General features: G+C 38.0%; 1 protein-coding gene across 1 annotated transcript in view; it reads right to left on the bottom strand.

Moving 5' to 3' along the window:
* The window catches only part of ank1a (ankyrin 1, erythrocytic a), a 189,045-nt gene extending 165,028 nt beyond the window's left edge, over positions 1 to 24,017 (bottom strand). Inside the window, exon 1 of the mRNA XM_056745123.1 lies at positions 23,750 to 24,017. Coding sequence (XP_056601101.1) covers positions 23,750 to 23,875 — 126 coding nt within the window. The 5' untranslated portion in view covers positions 23,876 to 24,017. The remainder of the gene's footprint in view (positions 1 to 23,749) is intronic.
* Between the last annotated feature and the right edge of the window lie 2,004 nt (positions 24,018 to 26,021).

Raw genomic sequence — 26,021 nt, 5'->3', positions numbered from 1 at the left:
GTTTTATAGTTATAGTTATCTTATATTTAAGTTGAACACAAATTAATATAAACAAATGGTATAATTATTTACTGTCGGAGTACACAATTAAAATAGCAGAGCTCTGATCATTTTGTCTTTGTTGCAGAAGGACAATGATTGAGAACCCCTGGTCTAGATCACAGGTGGTCTAGGTCAACTAAATTCCTGGAGGGCCAGTGTTAAATAAAAGTTACTGTGTTTCCAGTATCTGTTTGTAAACGACCTCTGATTTCTACTCTTTGTACATTTATACTTTCAAACATGGAAGAAGTAGTTTGTTTTATTCAAAAATCTTACGCCACTACCTGTCAATTGGATCCTATTCCAACATGTTTGGTAAAGACCTGCCTATATTCTCTTTCTTCTTTAATTACAGATCTCATTCACTCTTAACTTTCTTCTGGTATAGTTCGCTCCTCACTCAAGACTGTGTAATCACTCCTATACTTAAAAAAACGGGGGCTAATCCAAGTATTTTTGTCAATTTTCGTCCTATTTCACATTTACCATTTTTTTTTTAAGTACTGGAGAGGGCCGTTGCTGCTCAGGTGCGGAATCACCTTTCTGACAATTATAAAAAACAATTCAGTCTGGGTTTCGTCCACAACACAATGTCGAGACTGTTTTAGTCAAAATTTCTAATGACTTACTGTTAGCTGCTCACTCAGGATTTCTATCGATACTTGATCTGAGTGCAGCATTTGATACAATCACATAGTACTTATTCTGTTAAGAAGGCTGGAGTCCATTGGAATCACTGGGACCGCTCTTACATGGTTCAGGTCTTATTTATCTGGTTGTATTCAATTTGTACAGCTGAAACTTTACATCTAAGGTTGCTACTGGTGTTCCGCAGGGCTCAGTTAGGGTCCTCTTTTATTTATCATTTATCTTCTGCCACTTAGTAACATTTATAGGAAGTTCAATATCCAGTTTCACTGTCACCCAATTTTACCTGTCCTCTAAACCTGACTCTACCTTCCCTCCATCTACTCTCTCAGATTGTGTAGCTGAGAAAAAGGAGTGGTTTACATTAAAGCTTCAGAAACTTAATAGCAGTAAAACGGAACATTTGCTTGTTTGTTCAAAAAACACTTTTGATGATTTGTCTGTATCTGTCTCTTCTCAGGTTAAAACATTGGGCGTCATCTTCATTGGTACTTAATCATTTGAAGCACACATAAACAGTGTAGTCCGAAAAGCATATTTTCATTAAGGTATCATTGATCACCTCCTTCCGTTTTTTTTCAGTCGAGAACACAGTGACTCTTGTGCATGCTTTAGTTAGATCTTGGATAGACTTTTGCAATTATCTTTTCTATGGTTTACCCTCAAAGCTTCTCCATAAACTAGTTCAGAATTCAGCTGCAAAAATTATTTCCAGAACCTCTGTAGCTGAACATATTACTCCCATATTGGAATACTTGCAATGGCTCCCGGTTAAATATAGTATTATTTAAAAATCCTTATTTTTGTCAACTTCACAGACAAAAAATAGGTGGTTGCTCTGCATCCTCAATAAATAGACTACAAATAGTGCAAAATGCAGCTGCTAGAGTTCAAACGGCAGTTTTGAAAATACCTGTGTTTGTTTGGACATGTTTTTCCTTTGCGTTTTTGAAGAGTTTCACGTTCCCACGATAGCGTTATCAAAATTGTCTGTGTTTACAAGTATCGAGGATAACGGATAAAACGATGTAGTATGCATGCCAGGCCAGTGGATGGCAATGTTGTTCTGTAAAGAAACAGAAGGTGCCTTGGCACAAACACATTTATAAGGCAAAAGTGCTTTTTAATACCGTTGGTAGACGTATATGTGTGTTTAATGTCTGGCGGATGTAAAAAGTGTGTCTCTGCTGGTCTTGTCGGTGAAGCAAATCCACATTTTGCTGGGGAAAAGTTAATACATAGTCGTGTAACAAGAGCTCACAGTACTTAGCCACCTTATTGTTTTGGCTATACTCGCGCGACCGAGCACGTAATACGCATACTATTACGTCATCAGAAAGTTACATATTGCAGTTTACATGGAAATGAAAAAGGCGGTGTTTTAAAAAAGTTGGACTTTGAGACCCGTCTTCAAAAGTTTGCGTTTTCAGTCCCCCAAAACGCTGTTTCTGTCTAAACGAACGGCCAAGACGCATCATTTATTTGCGCTTTCCGTTGAAACCAGTCTAGTGTAAATGGCCCCTAAATAAAAGGCATTTTGTATGTCTCCCTTAACTGGCATGTTTACTTCAGTTCATGGAGCGATCTCCTAATGAACTGATGATTTGAATCAGGTGTGTTAGATAAGGGAGCAAAATATGCAGAGCAGTGGGTCCCGTGGAACAAGTTTGGGAGTGACTAGCCAGGTTTAAGGGCAATATTTAAGCGATGTTTTCTAAATGTGGAAGGATCCATTAAATTCTGTTATGCGATTAAAATGTATTTTGATTCTTCTTGCGATAAGTCATTCTGGCCGAACTTCTTTGTACCTTTTATGGCAGGTTGCAAACAAACTTTAATGCATAGTGCCACCTACTGTGAGGAAAGAGTGAAGAGAAATGTCTATATTTCCTTATAAATTATCATATATATAATGTTCCCAATAAATATCCTAATAAAGCTGTTCCTAATTAACCTCCATAGTGCACTCACTCGTTTTCCTGCATTTAGGCCATCATAAGATATTATTTAATGTGAATTCCTTACATCCTTTCTTTCCAAATGTTCTGCCAAAACATACCACAAAATATGCCTTTATTGTATTGCCTGAAAAAACACATTTTACAAGCCGAATCACTTTTTTGCGATACATGGTAACGTTAGCAAAATTAGCCTGTTTCCCATGGCCATATTTTCAATGCGTTATTTCAATTTGCCCATTTTGAAGGGTAATGGAATCCTGGCTATTGATCTATGTTGCGGGTCGCTGCTTTGCTAGTAGATGTTGCACTGCAGCAGATGTAATTAACAATCTTTCATAGTTGAGTGAGGCTAATGATCTGTCAAGGACTGGAACAATTCATTTTATTAAAGACACTCAGCAATTTATACACCTTCTACACTTTAAACCACACAATAGTCGTGCAGTTCACATATTTGAATTTAAAATGCTGCTGTGTATCCACAACTGTGGGGACAGAAAAAGGACAGTATAAAAGTATTATAAAATATTTATCAAACCCCATGCTGTATTTGCGTCTCATGCATATCAGGGCCCGTATTCTTAAAGCTTCTAAGAATCCTCTAAGAAAGCTCTTAATTTAGCTTAAAAGCTTCTATGTAGAAATCTTAGCTTAAAGGTGATTTGGGATAAATCTGAGAGCAACTCTGAGCAGGGACAAGACAAAAACTTTTATTTTAGTGAGGAAGCGGGACTGACCCTGTTGGTTTTGAAGACTGTGATTGGTTGGTTGGCCAAGAAGGAAAATATAGCTATTTTAAGTATAGGGTCATTAGTTTGAAATTGCATAAGAAATTTTTCTGTTTTACCATACTCACGCACACACACCTATATTCTTTATTTTTTACAATGCTGTTAATGTCAATATATTTGATAGAAAATAAACAGTGACAGTAAGTTTCTGTAAGTGCTGTAATTGTTTTAGTTATCACCATAGGAGGCTGTGATTGTACCAAATCATCTCTGCTGAGTTCCTTCAGTGACTAAATATGTTAATGTGGTGATTTCTTCTTTTTCTGGCGCTATGGCATTTCTGCACTGTCTTGGAGATGTTAAGACTCTCTAATAGGATCGGTCACAAACATGAACCCTGCACAATCTAATTTGTTGTGTCTTATTAACTCAATGTCATTCAATTCAGTAGAGTAAAGTAAAAATGACATGCATTAACAATTTCAGTCGAGCACAGAAACTCCACTTGAGAAAACACTAATGATTTGCTCCTGGCATCAGATCAAGGCTGCACCTCACTTCTAGTCCTAGTGCAGCATTCCACACTGTAGACCATGCCATACTTTTAGATCGACTGCAGAATCATACCAGTATTCAGGGTCAGGCATTAGAATGGTTTAGATCGTATCCATCTAACCGTTTTCAATTCGTTCATATAAATGGGGAATCATCAGATCTAATTTCAGTGAAGTAAGGCTATTTTCAAAATACAGTACATGCTGACTCTTGGCAATATCATGGAATTATCTTCCACTGCTATGCAGATGATAGTCAGTTATAGATGACCAGATAAAAGCTGTAATTTATCCAAACTGGCAGAATGCATGAAAGACATAAAACATTGGATGACCAGTAACCTCCTTATTTTTAACTCAGATAAGACAGAGATACTACTCATGGACCTAATAGCTGTAAGCAGAATTCTATTGAGTACAACCTGCAAATAGAAGGATCTAATATCACCTCAGCCAATACAGTAAAAGACTTGAAACATATTAACTGTCTCTGATGCAGGAAAACTTGTGCATGCATTTATGATGTCTGGATTAGATTATTACAATGTTCTGCTAGGTGGTTGCTCTGCATCCTCAATAAATTGACTACAAATAGTGTAAAATGCAGCTGCTAGAGTTCAAACAGCAGTATTGAAAATACCTGTGTTTGTTAGGATGTGTTTCGCCCCTGCGTTTTTGAAAAGTTTCACTACCCACGATAGCGTTATCAAAATTATCTGCGTTTACAAGGATCGAGGATAACGGATAAAAATGAGGTAGTATGCACGCCAGGCCAGTGGATGGCAATGTTGTTCTGTAAAGAAAAATAATAATTTTAAGGGTTAATATGCTTTATGAATGACTTTTTTCTTTACTAGGATCTTTTCTGTAATTTTAAGGGAAAACGCCCACATTTCTAAGAATTTGTTTAGAATTTTGTCCCTAGGAGCAACTCTATGCGCTAAGATATTTCATTAAATTTGTATGTCCCACGGCGCTCCCTTTTTTTTCTGCAATATCTGATTTGGTTTCTATGGAAATGTTGTTGCGTTGACAGGGACTGTGAAACTTCTTGCATCGCGGTGCAGGCCAATCGTGGGATGTGTAGCATACCATCATACCCGGATGCGTCATTGTTTGGGACCGCCCTTCACGGGAACGCACACTCGCAAATGAGCGGAGCATGGTCGTCCGTTGGTGCTCTGACTGACTTGTATTGCTGTGCTCATATCTGCTTACTGCTGTGCACATGATGTAGCCGCACTCCTGTGTGGCGAGTGATGATGTGTTGCGCTGCTGCCAGGAATATTTATAAACATGATGGATTGTGAACTTCTCTCTCGTACGCGGTCGGTGTTTTTGTTTTAATGTTTGTGTCAAACTTTTTATTAACGGGTAGGCTCCTGACGCAACGACATCGTTCTATACAACTCCAGACAAAACTATCGAACCGTAGGGCTAGGGCAAGAAATGCTAGCATCCGAAGACGACGACGATGCTTGCGGCTAAAAAAAGCAACAATAATCACACACATTGCTACACACCGTCCTGTGCGGAGGAGAAGCATTTTTATTACCGTGCCAATCCAGTTTGCAGTCATTTTGCTTTTTGTAAACAGTGCGGAGACAGCGTGTCATCTGCTTGAGAATGTTGTGATTGGGCCAAAGCAGTCAGCGCATCATGCGTGCTCTTAATGGTAATCTTCATTCCTCGTTCACACATCGCCACTTACTGGAATTTGCCTGTAATGTTACTACTTTTCTATTACTGCAAAATTGGAAGTACCGATTCACCGTAAAGGTCCTGTTCACATATGATCTGTAAACTGCAATTTTCTTGCAAATTACCAGTAAAGACTGTACGTGTGAATGACACTATTCACTGCCATAGTAGGAAAATTAAATGGTGGTCAAAGGTTTCCCAGAACTATTTGTGTTCCTACATTCTTTAGAAAATCTCACTTTGTGTTCAACAAAACTAAAACTAAAACATATACAATATTTTTTCCCTACTGTGGTAGTGGATGATGTCACAAAACTGAAATTGCTGACATTCTTACAAATGTCTTACTTGGTGTTTAACAGAACAAATACATTTAGATAGGTTTGAAACAACCTGAGGAGTTGTTCAAAATGTGTATACATTTCTTTGTTCTGAAGAACACAGATAAAGATATTTAGAATAATGCATATGACCAAACAGATCTCAACACCCATTGACTAACATAGTAAGAAAAATTATATTATCATTTTTTTGTTCTGTTGAACACAAAACAGCAATCAGGAAAGGACAGCAAACAGTTTTGGGGAACTTTAAACTATCATTGTTTTTTTCCTACTACGGAAGTCAATGGGTGTTGAGATCTGTTTGGTTTTAAGCATTATTCCAAATATCTTTATCTGCAACCCTCTTATCTCTAATTGACTTGATCCGAATGAACGGAGAAGTTTGTTTATATTCAGTAAGCATTTCTGCTGCTGCTGGTCTTTTTTGAAGGGCCAGTAAGGAGTTCATTTTAGTATTAAAATCCTCCCTGCTGGTGATAAAAGCATGAACGAGTTTCTCGAAATCTTGGTTTGAGGCATAACATATGATTCTGGCTATATTTCTAATATCTAGTAGTGTCTATAGCTGCAATAAGCAATATGGTTATTTTTCATCATTTGGCCAGCATGCACAATTTGAACTGGAGTGGAGCCAGAATTGAGCCCTGTGGAACTCTCCATTTGATGGATGTTCATTCAGATTTATCCTGTTGAGATATGAACTTAACCCTTTAAACCTCTGGGACTATTTGTTTAGGGGTCATGCTTGGCTCCCTTCATGGTCAAAAGTCACTGAATACTTAAAAATGTGAAAACTATAAACATTTTTATATATTTTTGTAAAGCATTTTCAAGTAATTCATTATTTAAGGTTAAAACAGAACAGCCTTTTAAAATCCCTTTTTTGTCAAAATAGTTAGAAAGATCATGGAGAAGAAACGCTAAGGGGGCAAGGTAATATTAGGCCCTTCAGGCATACGCTGCAAAGTAAAGTAAAATAAAACGAATGTTTTATGCAGCAGCCGGACCTTTCTAAGCTTCTGTGGCTGATGATGATGTTCATGATGTTTGTGGCCATAGAAGTAGAAGAGGAGATTGGGAATGAGCCTGCCCTGCGGTAAGCAGAACTGCTTTCAAAATAGTGATGCCGTTTGATAAAACTGAGCCAAAAACACAAGTGATAGACAAACTACCTTTGAGCAAAGTTATGGGTGAATAATACATTTCCCAGTGTAAGCACGCGTGTGATACAGTTTAGCAAGGGCATGAGACAGAGCTGCTTGTTTTGGTGGAGTGTGATTGTCGTTACGCTTGTTCGTGTGTGAGGTTAACTGATGGCACACCACTATTTATCTTGGTCTTTATTTAGTTTTTTACTTGTTTTCCGGCCTATTTATCTAGAGCCTTATGACCTATGATATGGGGGAAGGAATCAAGAAAGCGGAATTTTACTATTTAAAAATATCATTGCTTGATCTGTGTGTATACGAGGGAATTACTTGTGCAGAAGGAGAGCTTCGCAAGGCGAAGCTCTCGATTTACCGGTCAATCTACTTTCCTACTCTTACCTATGGTCATGAGCTGTGGGTCATGACCGAAAGGACAAGATCCCGGATACAGGCGGCCGAAATGAGCTTTCTCCGCAGGGTGGCTGGGCGATCCCTTAGAGATAGGGTGAGAAGCTCGGTCACTCGGGAGGAGCTCAGAGTAGATCCGCTGCTCCTCCACACCGAGAGGGGCCAGCTGAGGTGGCTCGGGCATCTTTTCTGGATGCCCTCTGGACGCCTTCCCGGGAAGGTGTTCCGGGCATGTCCCACCGGGAGGAGACCCCGGGGAAGACCTAGTACACGCTGGAGGGACTATGTCTCCCGGCTGGCCTTAGAACGCCTCGGTGTCCCCCCGGAAGAGCTGGAGGAAGTGTCTAGGGAGAGGGAAGTCTGCACATCCCTGCTTAGACTGCTGCCCCCGCGACCCGGCCCCGGAAAGCGGAAGAAAATGGATGGATGGATGGATGGATTAACTCAATATTTAGTTCTTATATTTACTTTTCTAATTATTTTATCTTATTACATTAATTATAGCCGTTTAACTGTATAAGAGCTATCATATCTTTTGCAATCACTTCCTTAAAGAGTATTTCACAATATATACTTTATATAGGGTCTTAACGTTAAAAAGTCTTCTTTCAAACTTTAGCTGAGCACAACCCCTATAATGATATTGTTAAAATCAATGCTTTTAACCACGTGACATGTCGCATTCCGGGAAAATCTGTGTTAAATGGCTCATTCGTTCTAAAAGATAACTTTGACAAGGAGCGCTTCACTTCATCGCATTTGTTACAGATCATAGGTGCGTTACCCAAAATCATTGTTAGCCAATATGGTCGCAAGTTCCATCGTTCCAGCATAGTTCAATGATTCCAACGATCAATCGCAAACAAAGTTGCATGGTTGAACAAGTGGTCTTCAGCTGTGGTAAGAAGCATAGTTCCTTTTTATTATGACATGTAGACTTACATGCATCATGCATTTGAACAAACTAAGCAAGCAACATTCGGTGCATTCTATATCCATAATTCGAAATACAAACTTATTTAACCTTATTTAACATCTTTTAGTTTGTTAAGAAAATTCAAGCGCTGAGGAAACTTATGAATGAATGAAATATCGTGAAATAAAACAATAGATAAAAAATAGGATAACTAAAGTCACCTATAAATGCAATGTATGTTATTTACAGCAAGAATTGGACATTAATAAGATCTGAACATATTTATTAGTAGACGTCATTACTCCACCACCTGTATGGCTTCATCAACTAGATTGCTGATCCAACTTGGTTCAAACAATTGATCTCCGAAAGAGTTCCTACGGTTTCGGGAAACAGTCGTAACTGCATCGTTAATTTCCCCAATGATCCATCTTACTATGGTGATCAACTAGCGAGTCATGTCGTTTTTCGGGAAATGCACCCCACAAGAACCGTATAATATTTGGCTGCCCTATAACTATCGTTTTCATCTAAAGGGGAAAATTAAACATTCATAAAACCCTTTCTTTCAAACTGGTTGTTTATAAGAACAATGACCTACAGCTGCTGCAAACTCTCCTTCGATATGTAAATCACGTTGATCTTTGACGGTGTGATGCTAAATGTGTATTGCCGCTGTGTATTGGAATTTCCTCGGGCATTTGTCCCAGAGAGAACTGAATTAGTTGGTTAGTTTTAGAATTTTAACTGTAAGATTAACCTCAAGGTTTTCCCTTTCTACTTAATTTCTCATTTTTGCGCACCACTATAATTTTTTTTGAACACCAAGGAACCAAACGGAATTCTCGACATACGAAAGCATAACGCAAAGAGGCGTTAACTGTAAATAGATTTTGAATGGACCTTGAGTTATATCAGGAATCATTTTCCAATTTCTTGTTATTTTTTAGTCAACCACCAATATTATTTGTCAATCAATGATGTAAGGACAGCTCCCATTTCCTCCAGCCAATCAAGGTAGCCCTCCTTCCCTGGGCCCTGGGGCTTCAACCCCACCAAGCCCTTATGTTAATCCAGCCCTGGCTACAACTGTACACTACACTACTGTCCAGCCCTGCTCTAATATGTTTCCTTACATAAATTGAAAACAGTAATTTGTTAACCACCATTCATGAATATTAACAGTAAATCAGCTGGCAGTGATTTTAGGGTGGATAGTAGGCCTATATTTTTTTGTCAAAAAATTATAATTAATAAATGAAACTTTTTAGAGGTATTTATTGTGTCAGCTCTCTCACTGTTTACTAATCATATGGCTGTAGTTCTTTTATGGAATAAAACACATATTTAAGTGCGCGCAAAGAAGGGTGGTATTTGTGATTGTGATGTACTGCATGTGGGCTGATCTAACAAAATAACTAATGGAAAATGATAATTCAAAAACTCTATACAAATAATATAATGAATATATAAATAAATTAATTTGTATTCCATTAAATTTACTGGGCCTCTTGGGGGGTGGTCGCTGCTGCGATACTGGCTTCATGGTGAGAGGTGTCTGCGCTGCAGAGCACGAGTTGGAAGAACGGGCCCCTTCGGGGGCGGTCGCTGCTGCGATACTGGCTTCATGACGAGATGTAACTGCGCTGCAGATCACGAGTTGGAAGCACGGGCCCCTGTGGGGGCGGTCGCTGCTGCGATACTGGCTTCATGACGAGAGGTGACTGCGCTGCAGATCACGAGTTGGAAGATCGGGCCCCTGCAGGGGCGGTCGCTGCTGCAATACTGGCTTCATGGTGAGAGGTGTCTGCGCTGCAGATCACGAGTTGGAAGGAAATGGATTAAGAAGAATAATACAGCATAACATGAGGAATGTGGGGAGAAAAATAAATACACATAATACAACATAGACACGACTTGCAACAGGGAAAGTTAATCCAGCTCCGGCAAGCAGCCATCTGGTCCAGCAGCCATTACGGCGCCGTTCACAGACCCGCTTGTCAGGCTGGTGGTTCAAATTGATGGAGGCGTGGGATCAGGTGAGGGCAATGTGTGTGTGTGTAATAGTTTGTAATCAGCAGGTGTCTTTAGAGTGGGGGAGGAATGCAAGAGTGTCTCACTGCAGTGCTCTTCACAGGGTTAATTTTCCATCAGCGGCCGAGGCCAGTGCTGGTTCCGGGGAGCTGGAAAAGATAAGATTGCGATTGTTTAGTCTTGGGGCGAGTAAACCGCATTCCAATTCCGTGGCTACTCTCTTCATCCATTTTTTGAGAAATGAGATGTAGGAGGTGATGGTGAGTAGAGAAAAATTTGGGAATGGAATGCTGAAAGCCTGGTGAAACGATCTGAAGCTTCTCCACGCCGTAAAATATAATTGGAGGGTCCTGGGGGAAACTGCGTGGGTGATGAAATTGAGAGAGTTATCGACAAGGGTTTGCAGTGGGTGATTTACCGGAAGATCAACTCCGTATAAGTTGGAACAGGAGCTGGCATGGGGTCCGCTTCGGGGCGCCAGCGAATTGAACTTCTGCCAAAATCTGCGTTCTGATGCCGCTGGGTACGGGTGGAGGTTCCATCGCAGGCGCATGTGGAGGCCCGGGCATCGCAGCCACCGTGGCCAATGAAAACGTGGGGCGTGTCTGTCGGAGAGATAGCATGGAGGGAACGGCTGCCGATCCTATCCTGAGCTGGTGTGCTGGGGTGCGCATGGTGGCGCTGAAGGATCTGGAACATCAGGAACTGTAGAAACAATGGGAGTCTCAAACATCGTTGTGGCAAGGCGCAGGTCCAGGATCAGCGTCGCCTGGGAAACGGCATATAAGCTGCGGGTTCCCAACACTCTGGGTTCTGGTTCCAAAACGCCTAACGCGGTGTCTTCTCTTCCCCCGAATGAGAGCGAGGGAGAGAATAGATAAAGGAAGCACGGAGGATGAGAACGGACCAGCGGATGGCAGCTTACGAGCACCCCGGACATCGTCATTATATTATGAGTATTGTTTATTTATAATAAATTCCCTCTGGGGTTGCTCGAATCAGCGCTGTGTGAGTGTCGTGTCTTTTACCCCCGTCACAATCGTGATGAAACTGGAACGATGTTGAACTTGCAAGACTGGTATAGCTGTTGCCGTGGCCGATGTGAGGGCTTGGCTGCTGCAGAGAGGGGAGGGATGGAATGGCGGCTGTTTGAGCAATTAGCGGAGTCAAGCTCACGCTAGCGGCGGCCTCGAATAAATGCGGTCCGGAGACCATTCCCTGATTCTCTAGCGGAGGCAGCCTCATGCTAGAGATCGACTCCGGCGCCACGGGCCAACAGCTTGGGGCGAGAAGGGAAAATGATTGAGCCAGGGCTCTTGTTGCCGTGGCCAATGAAAAGTGAGGGCGTGGCTGCTACAGTGAGGGGAGGGATGGAATGGCGGCTATTTGAGCAACTGGCAGGGTCAAGTTCACGCTATCGGTGGCATCGAATAAATGCGTTCTGGAGACCATTGCCTGGGAGGATATGTAGAGTGTGTAAAGCTCCGCTTTGGTCAGCCGCCTGCTGTAATGGACTTCCACATTGGAGAGGGCCAGTTGTAGGCCCTGGATAGTCCATTTGTGGAGAGCGGGGATCGTGTGGAGCGCTGAGGCGTATGACGACGCCGGTGAAGGAGGTGGAGTTCTTGTCAGAGGAAGTGAAGAAGAGCCCCTTTTTTGCAGCTGCTCGCCGAGCAGATCGGCAGGGCTGGCGGCCACGTGGCGAAGCTTGGGACTCTGCTGCGGAGTCCGTCTCGGAGCTGGAGAGATGGGAAGCGCATGGCAGCGCTGAAGGGTTGAGAGCGTTTGTAGCAGCGGTCTTGACGGGAGTCTCAGACGTGTTATCGAACTGGTCAATGTTGAACTTGCGAGAATTATCAGGTAAGACAGCTTGTCTATTTATGATAGAGCTTGCTTGAGCTGATAGATAATAAATGCTGTGATTGCTGATGTTGTACCAGCCGAGATGATTGTGATGAGGTCACATGCTCGAGCTATATTTGATTGCTGATGATATACAGGCGTGCTGATTATATGCTTAGGTTCCTCTCGAACTTTGTTAATAAAACATCATATAGTGCAGACACGCAAAGCAGGTAAATAGACACACAACAGTAAAGCAGCAATATTCAAGTAATTGTATCTGTCAGTCTGTTTACTGTTTACTGGTCTGTATCCAACCCTTCGACCAGATTTGTTGTATCTTATTAACCATAACGTTTTATCTGCATTTAGCATTATCATTATTGATCAGCATGTAAACCCATTACAGTAAAACCCAGTCTAAAGAATCATAATCGAATTAATTATAAGATAACAAGCATCAAATAGCATTCATTTCACGCCGATTTCAATCTGAAATGGCATTATTCAGTCAATATTTAAGATATTGTTGTTATATTTTCACAGAATATTCTGTCGGATAATTTTATGTATACAACAGTTAATGGACTTGCTGGATTAAGCAGTTCTGGTATGAATGGCATAGAAAGGAAAGCCAATTTAGTAAGTAGATTTGTTTTCTTTTTATGATGAAAGCATTTTAATTGTTAAATTATATTTGCCGTTTGTATGTTGTCAGTATTGTTTTTTTATTTACAAATATTTATTATTAGACTTCTATTTAGGGGCATTCCCCTTATATATCATTACCTACAATGCATACAATACATACAGACTGTGGGTGTCAAAATATAAAATAAATGGCCTGATAAAATATATTATCTTATATATATAAATATAAATATGACTGGACTAAATGGATTAAAAATGTATTCATTTTTTTTTTAAAACTGTCCGGAACCAAGCAATACAAATGCGAGCGAAAACAAACAATTTTGTTATAGGTTTTGTTAAAACATAATATTGGTGTTGTTAAAATGTGTATGGAAGGGTATGTTTGGTTTTTATGTCACTTTATATTTTACGACATATTGCATATTTTAGGACGCTATTCTCTTGTTCAAGTTAGGCATAAAAGGCTGTGCTAATTGTTGTATCTAAATGTTTTATCCACAGAAGGTGGGGCAGGTAAAATTACTTTCTTGAGATGAGTATGGCTGATGTAACAGGTTAATGTCAATTGTTGTAATTAAGACTGTTGACAATGTTGACTATTTGGCCTTCAGAGCTTAAAATTGTAAAATTTAGTGCATTAATTGTATTATCAGAGTGTATGTAAACACAATAATTAGGAAACTACTGCTGCTGGCTATTGTTGTGTCTATAAATATAAAAAGATAATGTCCTCAAAAAAACCTAAAACCAAACAAACAAACAAATAAATACTGTAGTTTGCGCTGTTCTCCTTGACAAGAGTATCAATAAAACCAACCTGGTCTCATAGGAAATACTTACTTCTGTACACTTTTTGCAGCACCACAAAATACATACCATCAGGTACATATTGCTAAGAGTTCTGAGACACAAAAGTCCACTGGGGACGCTAATGTTCCGCTAGAGTGTGCGTGTCAGTGACCATGTTTACATGCACCCTCATAATGCGATTATAATAGGATTTTCGCAATACTGCGAAGACACTACCTCATCTCAAAGCAAGCTTTCGATTTAAATAATGTGATTAATCTCATGATCGGAGTAAGCATAATCGAAGTAACATATACGTAGGTTTTAATCACAATTGGAAGGCATGTAAACACTTTAATCACATTTATGCAACTCTGATCAAAGTTTGTATGTGCTTCTGCTTCCTTGCACCAAATTCATTGTAAACATGACATTCTGAAATTTAACCATCAACACAACTTGCTGTCAGCAGTCTCTGCTCTCTTTTCTCAAAGATACAGAGCTAGCGCAATGACAGCATACACTACCGTTGGGGAGACATTTTCATCCTCCTTTTTTATTAATCATGAATAACCATGAAATATGGCCACATGACCGTGTTTTGCATTTGGCGTGAATATATTACAACGATAGCCAGCAACACACACCGAGATCATCGTTTTTGCTGTGTACTAGCAAATAATCAAATAATTAAAACTTCAATATAAACGGGAGCATAGAGGTGTTCTCATGTCATGTAAACATGTTACTGCGATTAAGTCCTTACTATAGTTATTGGAAATAATCGCATTATTGAGGCGCATGTAAAGTCAGTGTCACCATTTTGCCTTTGTAACGATTTTTAAAATCCTTTTTATTATTTGTACTTTAATGTATATTTAAGAGCACCTAGCCCACTCCTACCCTAAACCTAAAACTACTCAGTTCCAAAACACACAAAAAGGAAACAAAAGTCAGACACGGGTATTTTTTGCAAACACTGACCAAAAACAGTATAAAAGTAGGTAACGTCGCGTTGCGTTTCGAGTCTTTTGAAACTGTATGATATTGTTGTGTGAGCACAGAAGGTCGCTAATCGCTGACCATCGCACTCCAGGAATGCACCACCCAGTGATGTTTTATTTAGGATGCGTCCAAGTACCACTTGCAGTCTTTGCTATTTGAGGGCGCGTGCATGTGACAGGAAGCAAGAGCACAAGTCTGTCCAATGTCTTTTAAACGGCAAAGTGCAGTGCCCTTAATGCACACTAAATCCACACTATCTTGAATACGGCTTCAAAGCTTCATGCCTCACGTCCTGTTTTGCCCGGGTCTTGAGAGATGTTGCGGAAAGCTTACCAAGTTATACAACTACTTTTTAAAGTCTAAATATCTATTTATTCTATGTTTGGCTAACATGTGATTTTCTTTAGTTTTTTTGGGAACAGCTGCTTTAATAAATACAAATAAAGCGCAATAAAAATAAATCTGAATACGACATCTGATTAAATTCAAAATGATTACACCCCAATGATTATTTGGTGTTGCTAACTTTGCTGTTGTTAAAAATTGTGATATTGGGCTGCAATTTGTACCTGATGGTATGTAGTTTTGATCATGATCCTTATTGGTCCTCTTGTGTGCATTAAAAGTGCTGATAGACTCACTGATAGAACCTTATAGAACCAAATTATAATTCGATTTTGAAGATAGAACCTTTATGTTTTCTTCAAAAAATCCCAATATGTACAAATAAAAAAAGACATGCCACAATGTAAATAAGTTGTCAATTAAAAAGAATATGTGAATATCAAAATTTTGACCAAAATGTCAGATAGAACCTTATAATTCTAAGGTGACGAACATTGGATTCTAGGGACAAGTGTATTTTTAAGAGATCTTAGCCCGTATGTATAAAACGTTTCAAAAATGCTCTTAAGAGTTGTCTTAAACTTTGACCTAAGTGTGACCTAACTTTGACCTTTTTTTAGAGAAGGAGCCTTTTGTAAAGAACTTTCAGTAAAGTTTAAAACTGATTCTTAAGTTCTGACTTAAGACTGTCTTAAGGACTATAAGACATAACATTAATATATATATTTTAATTCATTTATACTGTACATTTAGCTGCAATCCATAATTTATTTGGGTAAAATAAACCCAAATTCTGTTATTGGGCATGTAAATAAAACCAGTGTTGGAAACTTCCCCTGATTAACAACGTTGAGCTCATAATAGTGATTGATATATTGAGATGTTTGCTTTTGTGTGAAGTTTAACATTGGTTGACATCAACCCATATGAAGATAAATAAATAAACTTACCTGCAAATTCATTTTTCAAACAGAGATGTCGACAGAGATGCAAAAGTTAAAAATTATAGTTAAAAAAAATATATATATTACAAATATGCATCCATTTTGACTCGGTTTCGTACACTTTTAATTGAGTTCTAACAGTGAATTTAAAGAATTTAGCTGTTGAATGACACCCTGTTATAGTATATAAAGAAAAGACGATAGCTGCAAATCCTTAAAAAAATGATATAACATTTTTTATATTATTATATTATTTCATGTACTTTCTATTATCATATCAATCCCAAAACATTTTTTCTTTGTTTCTGTAATTTTACTCTTATTGTTACACCTAAGAATAAGAGTTTTTCAGAAATGTTCATAAGTGTTAAGAGTAGGTCTCAGCTCCTAAATTATTTAAGAGAGCTGAAGAAGTCTCCTAACCCATTAAGAGTCACAAAATGGCAGTACAAAGGCAGATACAACGGACTTTACAATGTGTTGGAATGATATGATGAAAGGGAGTGCATGAGATAATATAATAATATAAACAAATTAAATACATTTCTTAAGTATTTGCAGCTTTGGTCTTTTCTTTATATACTATAATAGGGTGTCATTCAGCAGCTTAATTTTTTTAATTAACTGTTAAAACGCAATTAAAAGTGTATGAAACCAAGCCAAAATGGATACATATTTGTGATATTTTTGCACAACTTTTGAAACTGCAATTTTTGAATCTCTGTCGACATCTCTGTTTGAAAATGAATTGGCAGGTTACTTTATGTATTTATCTTCAAATAGGTTGATGTCAACCAATGTTACATTTCACACAAAAGCGTACAGCTCAATATATCAATCACTATTATGAGCTCAACATTGTTAATCAGGTGAAGGTAGACAGACAGTTTTAAAGACTGATTTTAACGTACAAGCTCAATAACAAAATTTGGGTTTATTTTACACAAATAATTTATGGATTGCAGCTAAATATACAGTATAAATTAATTAAAATATATATATATAGTAACGTTATGTCTGAAATAAGTATTGTCTTAATTCGGTAGTAAATGGTGCCATGCTGCTCTGACTTCACCCTTGCCGGCTCCCTATTGGCTGATTCAGAGGTCAATGGTGGCCATTTTGTGTTTAAATCATTTTAGTTCTTAAAACAGTCTTAAGTCAGAACTTAAGAATCAGTCTTAAACTTTACTGAAAGTTGCTTTTAGGTTCTTTATAAAAGTCTCATACTCTTTAAAAAGTCCTATTTCTTAATAATAATTTTATGACACTTAAATCAAAGTTTAAGACCATTCTTAAGAGCATTTGTGAGAAGTTTTATACATACAGGCCCTGATTCCTATAGTCATAAGGATCACCGCCATGTCCAGCTGCTTGTAATTTTAGCAACTCATTGTGTTTAAGTCATGGTTTCTTGTTTACCCTATTGAAAGCAGCCATTTTGCTGACTGTTTACCACTCAAGGTCACTGCATACCCTCTACTGTGCTCACCCAATCTATCAGCAGAAGAGAAAAACCTATGTTGGCCTAACAAACCTTGCAGCCTTTACGCATGTGACGGAGAAAAAAAAAAGGTTTAGTGAATTCAAATGGTTGTTGTCCACTCATTTCCAATTTATGGTAAGTATATAAAATTTTGTTAATGTTACCAAAGTTTCTACATTTCTGTTGTAACAGTGCTTTTTTTCAATGTTAAACTTTCTCAATGCACAACTTTTAGGTCTGAACTCACGAGGCACCATTTAGTAAAGGGAACTCTATGACTTTTACAGTAGCTGCGTCTGAATTCACTAACTCGATCACTCCTTCACTATTACCTACAGTCAGGTCCATAAATATTGGGACATCGACAAAATTCTAACATTTTTGGCTCAATACACCTCCACAATGGATTACAAATGAAACGAAAAAAATGTGCTTTAACTGCAGACTGTCAGCTTTAATTTGAGGGTATTTACATCCAAATCAGGTGAATGGTGTAGGAATTACAACAGTTTGCATATGTGCCTCCCACTTGCTAAGGGACCAAAAGTAATGGGACAGAATAATAATCATAAATCAAACTTTCACTTTTTAATACTGAAATTCATGCTCAATCAGATTCAGGTCAGGTGATTGACTTGGCCATTGCATAACAGTCCACTTCTTTCCCTTCAAAAACTCTTTGGTTGCTTTTGCAGTATGCTTTGGGTCATTGTCCATCTGCACTGTGAAGCGCCATCCAATGAGTTCTGAAGCATTTGGCTGAATATGAGCAGATAATATTGCCCGAAACACTTCAGAATTCATCCTGCTGCTTTTGTCAGCAGTCACATCATCAATAAATACAAGAGAACCAGTTCCACTGGCAGCCATACATGCCCACGCCATGACACTACTACCACCATGCTTCACTGATGAGGTGGTATGCTAAGGATCATGAGCAGTTCCTTTCCTTCTCCATACTCTTCTCTTCCCATCACTCTGGTACAAGTTGATCTTGGTTTCATCTGTCCATAGGATGTTGTTCCAGAACTGTGAAGGCTTTTTTAGATGTCGTTTGGCAAACTCTAATCTGGCCTTCCTGTTTTTGAGGCTCACCAATGGTTTACATCTTGTGGTGAACCCTCTGTATTCACTCTGGTGAAGTCTTCTCTTGATTGTTGACTTTGACACACATACACCTACCTCCTGGAGAGTGTTCTTGATCTGGCCAACTGTTGTGAAGGGTGTTTTCTTCACCAGGGAAAGAATTCTCCGGTCATCCACCACAGTTGTTTTCCATGGTCTTCCGGGTCTTTTGGTGTTGCTGAGCTCACCGGTGTGTTCCTTCTTTTTAAGAATGTTCCAAACAGTTGTTTTGGCCACACCTAATGCTTTTGCTATCTCTCTGTTTGTTTTGTTTTTTCAGCCTATAGATGGCTTGCTTCACTGATAGTGACAGCTCTTTGGATCTCACCTTGACAGTTGACAGCAACAGATTCCAAATTCAAATAGCACACTTGAAAATAACTCTGGACCTTTTATCTGCTCATTGTAATTGGGATAGTCAGGGAATAACGCACACCTGGCCATGGAACAGCTGAGAAGCCAATTGTCCCATTACTTTTGGTCCCTTAACAAGTGGGAGGCACATATGCAAACTGTTGTAATTCCTACACCGTTCACCTGATTTGGATGTAAATACCCTCAAATTAAAGCTGACAGTTTGCAGTCAAAGCACATCTTGTTCGTTTCATTTGAAATCCATTGTGGTGGTGTATAGAGCTAAAAATGTTAGAATTGTGTCAATGTCCCAATATTTATGGACCTGACTGTATATTACGAATGCTATTTATCTGATGTACACTCAAAATCAGACTGCATTGTGCGTTAAAAAAAGTGAACAAATGAATGTTCACCCAGGTTTTGGACACCACTACAAATTGGCGGACACCCGATATAGTGCACTATACAGAAGATAGGGAGCGGTCTCAGATACACAGCTAGTGATGATTCTTAAGTATTTATTGCATGTGTGTGATACTGTTAGCTCTAATGATGTAATTTGCTGAGTTGTGCTGAGTTATCAAAAGCTGCCATGAGACTGCTAAAACATGACACAATATAATGCATACTACTTAAGTTTGTGTTACATTGAACATGTAGTACAGGGACAGAAGTGACATCTACAGTCTCGCAACATCAATGTGAAGAGCATGACAAGGCATTATTCCATAAAATATACATTTTTGAACCTAATTACGTGTACAAACCTTGGTATTGTGTTGTTTAAAAATTAATATTATCTTGTTTTCTTTGCAGTATTTGAGGTCTCACAATATCTCTTCTGCTTTTTTTACCTGCTTTTCCTTTTCTGAAAATAAGAAAACAATATGTTTAAAAGATGTTTGGCAGAAATGTTGTTAGGAGTTCACAGAATGAAACAAAAATGATAACTCTAGCTAAAAAGCTATACTGTGCACAAAACTTGAATCTATGATTTGTGTTCTCACAATATTATTGTAGGTTTAAATAATGTTTTAATAAAATGTGGCATTATACATGTAGCTTGAGTGTTAAGTGTATAGTGATTTAATTTTTTATTTGTGACAATGGGAAATAAACAATTTAGTGAGGTTGCTTTAACAAATAATTTTATCAATATATATTTTTAGATTAGGTAAATCAAAACAAAACAAAAAAGAGTGCAACTACAATTTAAAGTCTATAATTGGGCCAAATACATGTTTTTTTTCTCCATGGGCTCAACAAATTTGGGCTAATATTAACAGACTATTGACACAGTTGATGAAATTCAAATAACAGAAATGCAATTAGGCCAGCTGAAAATTTTTGATGTTACCAGACACTAGAAGATTTTGAGTTGTGAAGGTCTGAATTTTTTTACAGTGAAGATACGTGTGTTCTGTCCAATATTTACCCAGCATGGGTCAAAAACAACCTAGCAACTTTTGGAGTGAATTATCTATAAATTAATATAATGATAACCTCAGAAGGAGAACTTTTAAAAGAGTCAATTATTTTTATTTTAATCACTTTATTCCATTTAGTAAAATACTCTTAGAATATAAGTTGACTTTTCATGTTTTAGTGGACAAAAAATACAAGATACTAGTCTCTCTGAATTTTTACATGGTGTTTACAAGTAAATGACGTGTTTGTGTTTATTGCATGGCTTTATTTCTTTCTTCATCTCTCCTAAGCAATTTTAGGAGAAACATCTGAGACTAAGTTGATACTTAAATGCAACACAACTAGGAACTCAAATCTCATGAGCTTTGAAAATGCAACCTCTGGACAATACCATTTCCTCATGGCTACCTCAGTTTATCTTTACCCAAACACAAAAAAATATCTTTCATCCTTTCCAGGATTCTGTCATCCAATCCTCCACACATCCATACATCGACCTATATATGCAGCATGTGATATAAGATTTCATGTTAAATTAGGCTACATGTTATCGACAAGTCATCAGCCACAGTAAGCATTTTCTGCTGCAGGATTCTAAGAGCTTAGTGCTTAGCTCAGCAGAAAGGTCTCCTGAAATGTGTCTGTGCTGCTGAGGTAAGTGATTTAGATTGCACTACTTATTCTGAGAATAAAATATTGCAGAAGTTAAGTTCTGGTATTTTAAATGTGTAGCTCTGACTGGTGAAAGTTCCAAACCCTTGATGTCGTGGACAATGCAATCCTGTGCCTCAGTTGTGCTATCAAAACATTGCTATGTGACTTTGATCGAAGTGAGTCTATAGAACAAGGAGTATTCTTTTTGGTAACGTTCCCATTCATCTCAACAACAGTTGCTTAGCTGATACAACACGTGTTGTTCACAGTGTAATGTTTGGGAAATTAAAAATGTTGGGAAATAGAAGGGGCTAATGAGTACAACAATCGGATTAAAAAATAAAGCGTATATAACATTAACCAGAAGCAGATGGAAGATACGTACAGTATGCATAAGCTTATGAGACCATCAAACATTAAACAGCATATAAATCAAAACGGTCTAACTTTACCAAATGCTGAGCCCACAAAGAGTTGCACAACTGCACAAGCTTTGACCGTGTTGATGGGCTTAATCAATGCTCTAATCATCATTCTGAATTCAATCTTTCTTTGACAAAAATGCATTACTAATTTACAAAACACCAGCCAAATCCTGATCCACTGGCTTGATATGCGCAGCATATAACATTTTGGCTTACCCATTTTATGACTTAAGAATTCGACACCTAAAACATTTGGATATCTAAACGACAGGTAAAACTCATGGATTTAAAAATGTTAAAGTAATCAAAAAGCATCAACATTTTGGGACGTATGATCCTGGACAAGACATATACGGTATAATATATAAAATACACAGGAAAAAATGTTTTCCAAGGTGAGCAAAAAAATAATAATTCATCTTCACAGCACATAAAACATTTTCTTAAGAAGAATGGGATTGTGCTGAATCTGCACGTTTAAATATAGGCTAACTGATTATATGAAAATGAACATGTGCTTTTTGGTCAGAGAGTGTACAAGAGTAGATTTCCATGCAGATCTAAAGCCTAATGTAATTGCAATGGACACAAATAAGCCCTAAATTCACTAATGGCAGAACACAAACTCTGCTGGTCAAAATATTAATTCCACTACCTTCCACCAGATGCCGACATAAAATATCCTGGTCCCCAAACAGAGCTTGATTAAAAACAGTTAATATAAATCCAAATCAGGACATGTTATCCATCTTGGAATCATAAATCATATCATGTACATTCATTTGACCAGAGAAGAACTTTTTTCTGTTACCAGAAAAGTTTGAGTTCCTTGCCACTGTCACTGTTGTCTCACTTTTGTAGTTTAAACTCACTCTATATATTTAATAAAAATATATGAGAGCAGAACTTGAACTGAATTGAGCTGGATGATGACACCATTGCCCACAAAGCTTTATAGATGATTCGATTCGAAAACTATTTTTTCAACATTAACACTGTTATTAAACTGAATTGAATTGAACTGATTCAAGGTAAATGACAATATTGTTTTTATATTGTATACTTAACGCGACATACTACACCATCAGGTCTATGAATCTTATTTACAATTGTATCCTTATTACCATACATGTCCAATGTTTGCACAACCCGGCACATCCATTTTGCAATTTCATTTCATTAGTTTTCACTTTTTACTTCCATGAAAACTTCACTTAGGTTGTGAATACACACAAAGATGTCCCATTACTAATTCAACCACTGTTATTCAAAAGAAATGTTATAGCAAAATATGCATGTGGCATTATCAAAGGCGCTTTTAAAGCTAACGGTGCAAGTTTTACAATATAATTTTAAGACATTTGTCACACAAGTCTATATAACACAAAGTCCAGATTGTTATGCTTAAATGTTATGTGGCAAGATGTTTTTTTCTTTTGAATAGCCTCACAATAACATTTTCAATCAAGCCTTATATTTAACTTGAACATATTGAGGAGAACATAACAGAGGGAGACAAAGCACACAGAGAGAGAGAGAGAGAGAGAGAGAGAGAGAGAGAGAGAGAGATTACTGTTATGCATCGCACCACAGATTTGAGCACAGTATGATCTGCTGTAATTTGAAACTCTGCAGCAGAAATCATTTGGAAGTGTTAAAGCTCTCCATACAGAACACGTGGCCTACATAATACATGCATCGTGTACTGGTACCATTATAGATTGTGTAAATATATTAAAATGGAATCTTTTTGATTTGTATATATTTTATATGTTTTTGTAGAACACAGTGTTAATTAACACGAGTTTAAAGTTAAAATTTGAAATAAATGACAATTTAAATGATACAATTCCCTTTTAACCTATGTTACATGAGAATGAACATCACATTATAATTATTAACATAAATCATTATTTTGAGAAAGGTGTATAAAAACATTTAAATCGAATACTTGTTATACATGTAGGCTAGTACTATGTACTTTTGATACATGTTTAATGTGATTATTACAAACTCGGGTTGTCTTTTTCAGTCTTCGCAGAGCACCTTTATAATGATGTACTTCTCTGTGGAATTACCTCACTTGTGTACGTATTAACACCAGCAGCTGCATGCCGTGTGTTATTCTTCTGTCAAGCATCCTGCCTTTAATACTGCTGCATGCTCACCCTTACTTTCTCCCGCTGTCAATTTATCTCTCTTTCCTACCTTGCGCTTTTTATCCCGTGAGCGGCTTCTTTTCTTTGCCTTTTCCTCTTCTTTTTCCTTTCTCTCTTGTTCGGCGAGAGCCTCTAGGTCCTTATTCTTGCGCAGATGTTTGGCGGCTTGTGCCATAGTGCCTTTACCAGCCTACGAGTGCCGGGATGGGTGAGATGGCTGTGTAGCTCCAAAGATCGATACTGGTAGGAATATTGCGGAACAACGTGCTTCCGATGCGGTCCTGCAGCACTGGAGTCTTGCCCCGTCTCAGTCTCCCCTCCGCTGCAGCACTAGTCGGGCAGGCAGACCTGAGAACCCTTCATTAAGAGGGATACTGCTGCAGCACTGCGCACTCTCTCACTCTCTCTCCCTCTCTCTCTCTCTCTCTCTCTCTCTCCATATGTGCCTGTTCTATTTCACTCGTTATATCGTGCAGAGCCTCGAAAATAAACCTTAATAATTTACTCCTGCATGCACCTCATTGCATTGTATTCTCTCTCCTGTCTATTTATCAAAACTGAACCGAAATAAAATAGAATAAAATTATATGGAATAGGGTGATAGATTGGCTCTTTTAACTTGTCACTTAATGTGGCAAAATAAAGGGGGAAGCAATTTATGCCAAGGTATATTCCCTCCACCCAAACTGACAGTCTGACATCAGAACATCAGATTTTTACACTGAAATTGTAAAACATCATACAAACAGTGCAACATGAATGAAACTTAAAAGGTTAATAATTGTACTGAATAAATAATATTTTTTATTCAAGTGATGTCAGCAGGAATGCAGCTGTCACATGCCACTTTAAACTCCACACTGGGCAACTTTTAAATTCAATGCACCGAAATGAACCATGTCCTTGTTCATGTAATTTTATCCAGGTTTGTCTTGTTAACCCTGATTAGCTGCCATGTTGATGAGTTCACACTGCAAGATTTTCAAATGCAGTCCTTATGTTCTCGCTCTACGTCATCATCAGTGTCTCCAAACTTCTCTCCTGCCACCCTACCTGCCCTCATAACTCAATCTCTTTCCATGTCCTACGATCTCCAGCATTGCTCGCACACATCATTAACTCATCTCTCCACATAGCACTTTAACCTTTGATGACCTTCACCGATAACATTGCAAGAATACCATGGTCATGCAGCTTTGGACTATACTAAATCGGGAATAACTGGCCTCATCTAATTGTTAAGGTCCTTGTAACTTCTAGACTGGACTTTTGCAACAGTCTACTAGCCGGTCTTCCAGCACATTCAAAGAACCCACTTCAAATTTCCTGTAGCTCAGTGGTAAGGGCATTGCATTAACAACGCGAGGTTGTGGTTTTTATCCCATGGGATAGCAAATACCTATGTATGTACAGGATAACAATGTAAGTTGATTTGGATAAAAGCGTCTGCCAAATGCATAAATGTAAATGCAAATGATGCATAATGCAGCTAATATCTAATAATATTGCAGCGTTCATCACGATTAGCAAGCTAACATCGCTAAACATTTTGCTCTTTAAGTAAATATGTTTTATATTGAGGAACAGAAGTTAATATTATAATGTGTACAATATAGACTATTATGGTGGAAAAAACATCAGCTTTACAATTTCTGATTTGCATTGTGTTGTACAGAAAACATTTTAAAATACAATACAAAATGAATATTTGGTTAAAATTATTTTCAATGATTTTAGTAATAATCCATGCACTATGGATTACTGCAGTGGTTCCCAACCCTGGTCCTCGGGCCTCCCTTCCAGAATGTTCAAGATATCTCCGTAAATAGAACACCTGGTTGTACTATGAGTGATAATGTTGGTTAGTGTGATAATTAATCTCCCTACACTCTTAAAAATAAAGGTGCTTAAAATGTTCATCACCGCGATGCCACAGAAGAACCATTTCTGGTTCCACCTTCCATTCAAAGATTCTTTAAAGAACCATCTCTTTCTTACTTTTTTAAGAAGAACCTTTTTTCACCACAAAGAACCTTTTGTGACACAGAAATGTCTTAAGATGTTAAAGGTAATTTATGGAACCAAACGGTTATTAAATGGCATCAAAGGACCAGGATGAGGAACCACTGGATTACAGTATGTTACCGCTTTTCTCTGTCTATTTGACACATTCTCTAAAGAAATGTATTTGCTTTCAAAACAATTACACAGTAATCTTAACCAAACACTTAAACTGTACTGCAAAATTAAGCACTGTGTAACCCAAACTGAACATGTATAATATTGTAAATATCTATATTCAACATTAATATATATAAGAA

Source organism: Triplophysa dalaica, chromosome 4, assembly GCF_015846415.1.
Source record: "Triplophysa dalaica isolate WHDGS20190420 chromosome 4, ASM1584641v1, whole genome shotgun sequence".
NCBI lineage: Eukaryota > Metazoa > Chordata > Actinopteri > Cypriniformes > Nemacheilidae > Triplophysa > Triplophysa dalaica.
Note: the sequence above shows the minus strand (reverse complement) of the source record. Positions and strands in the feature narration are given on the sequence as shown.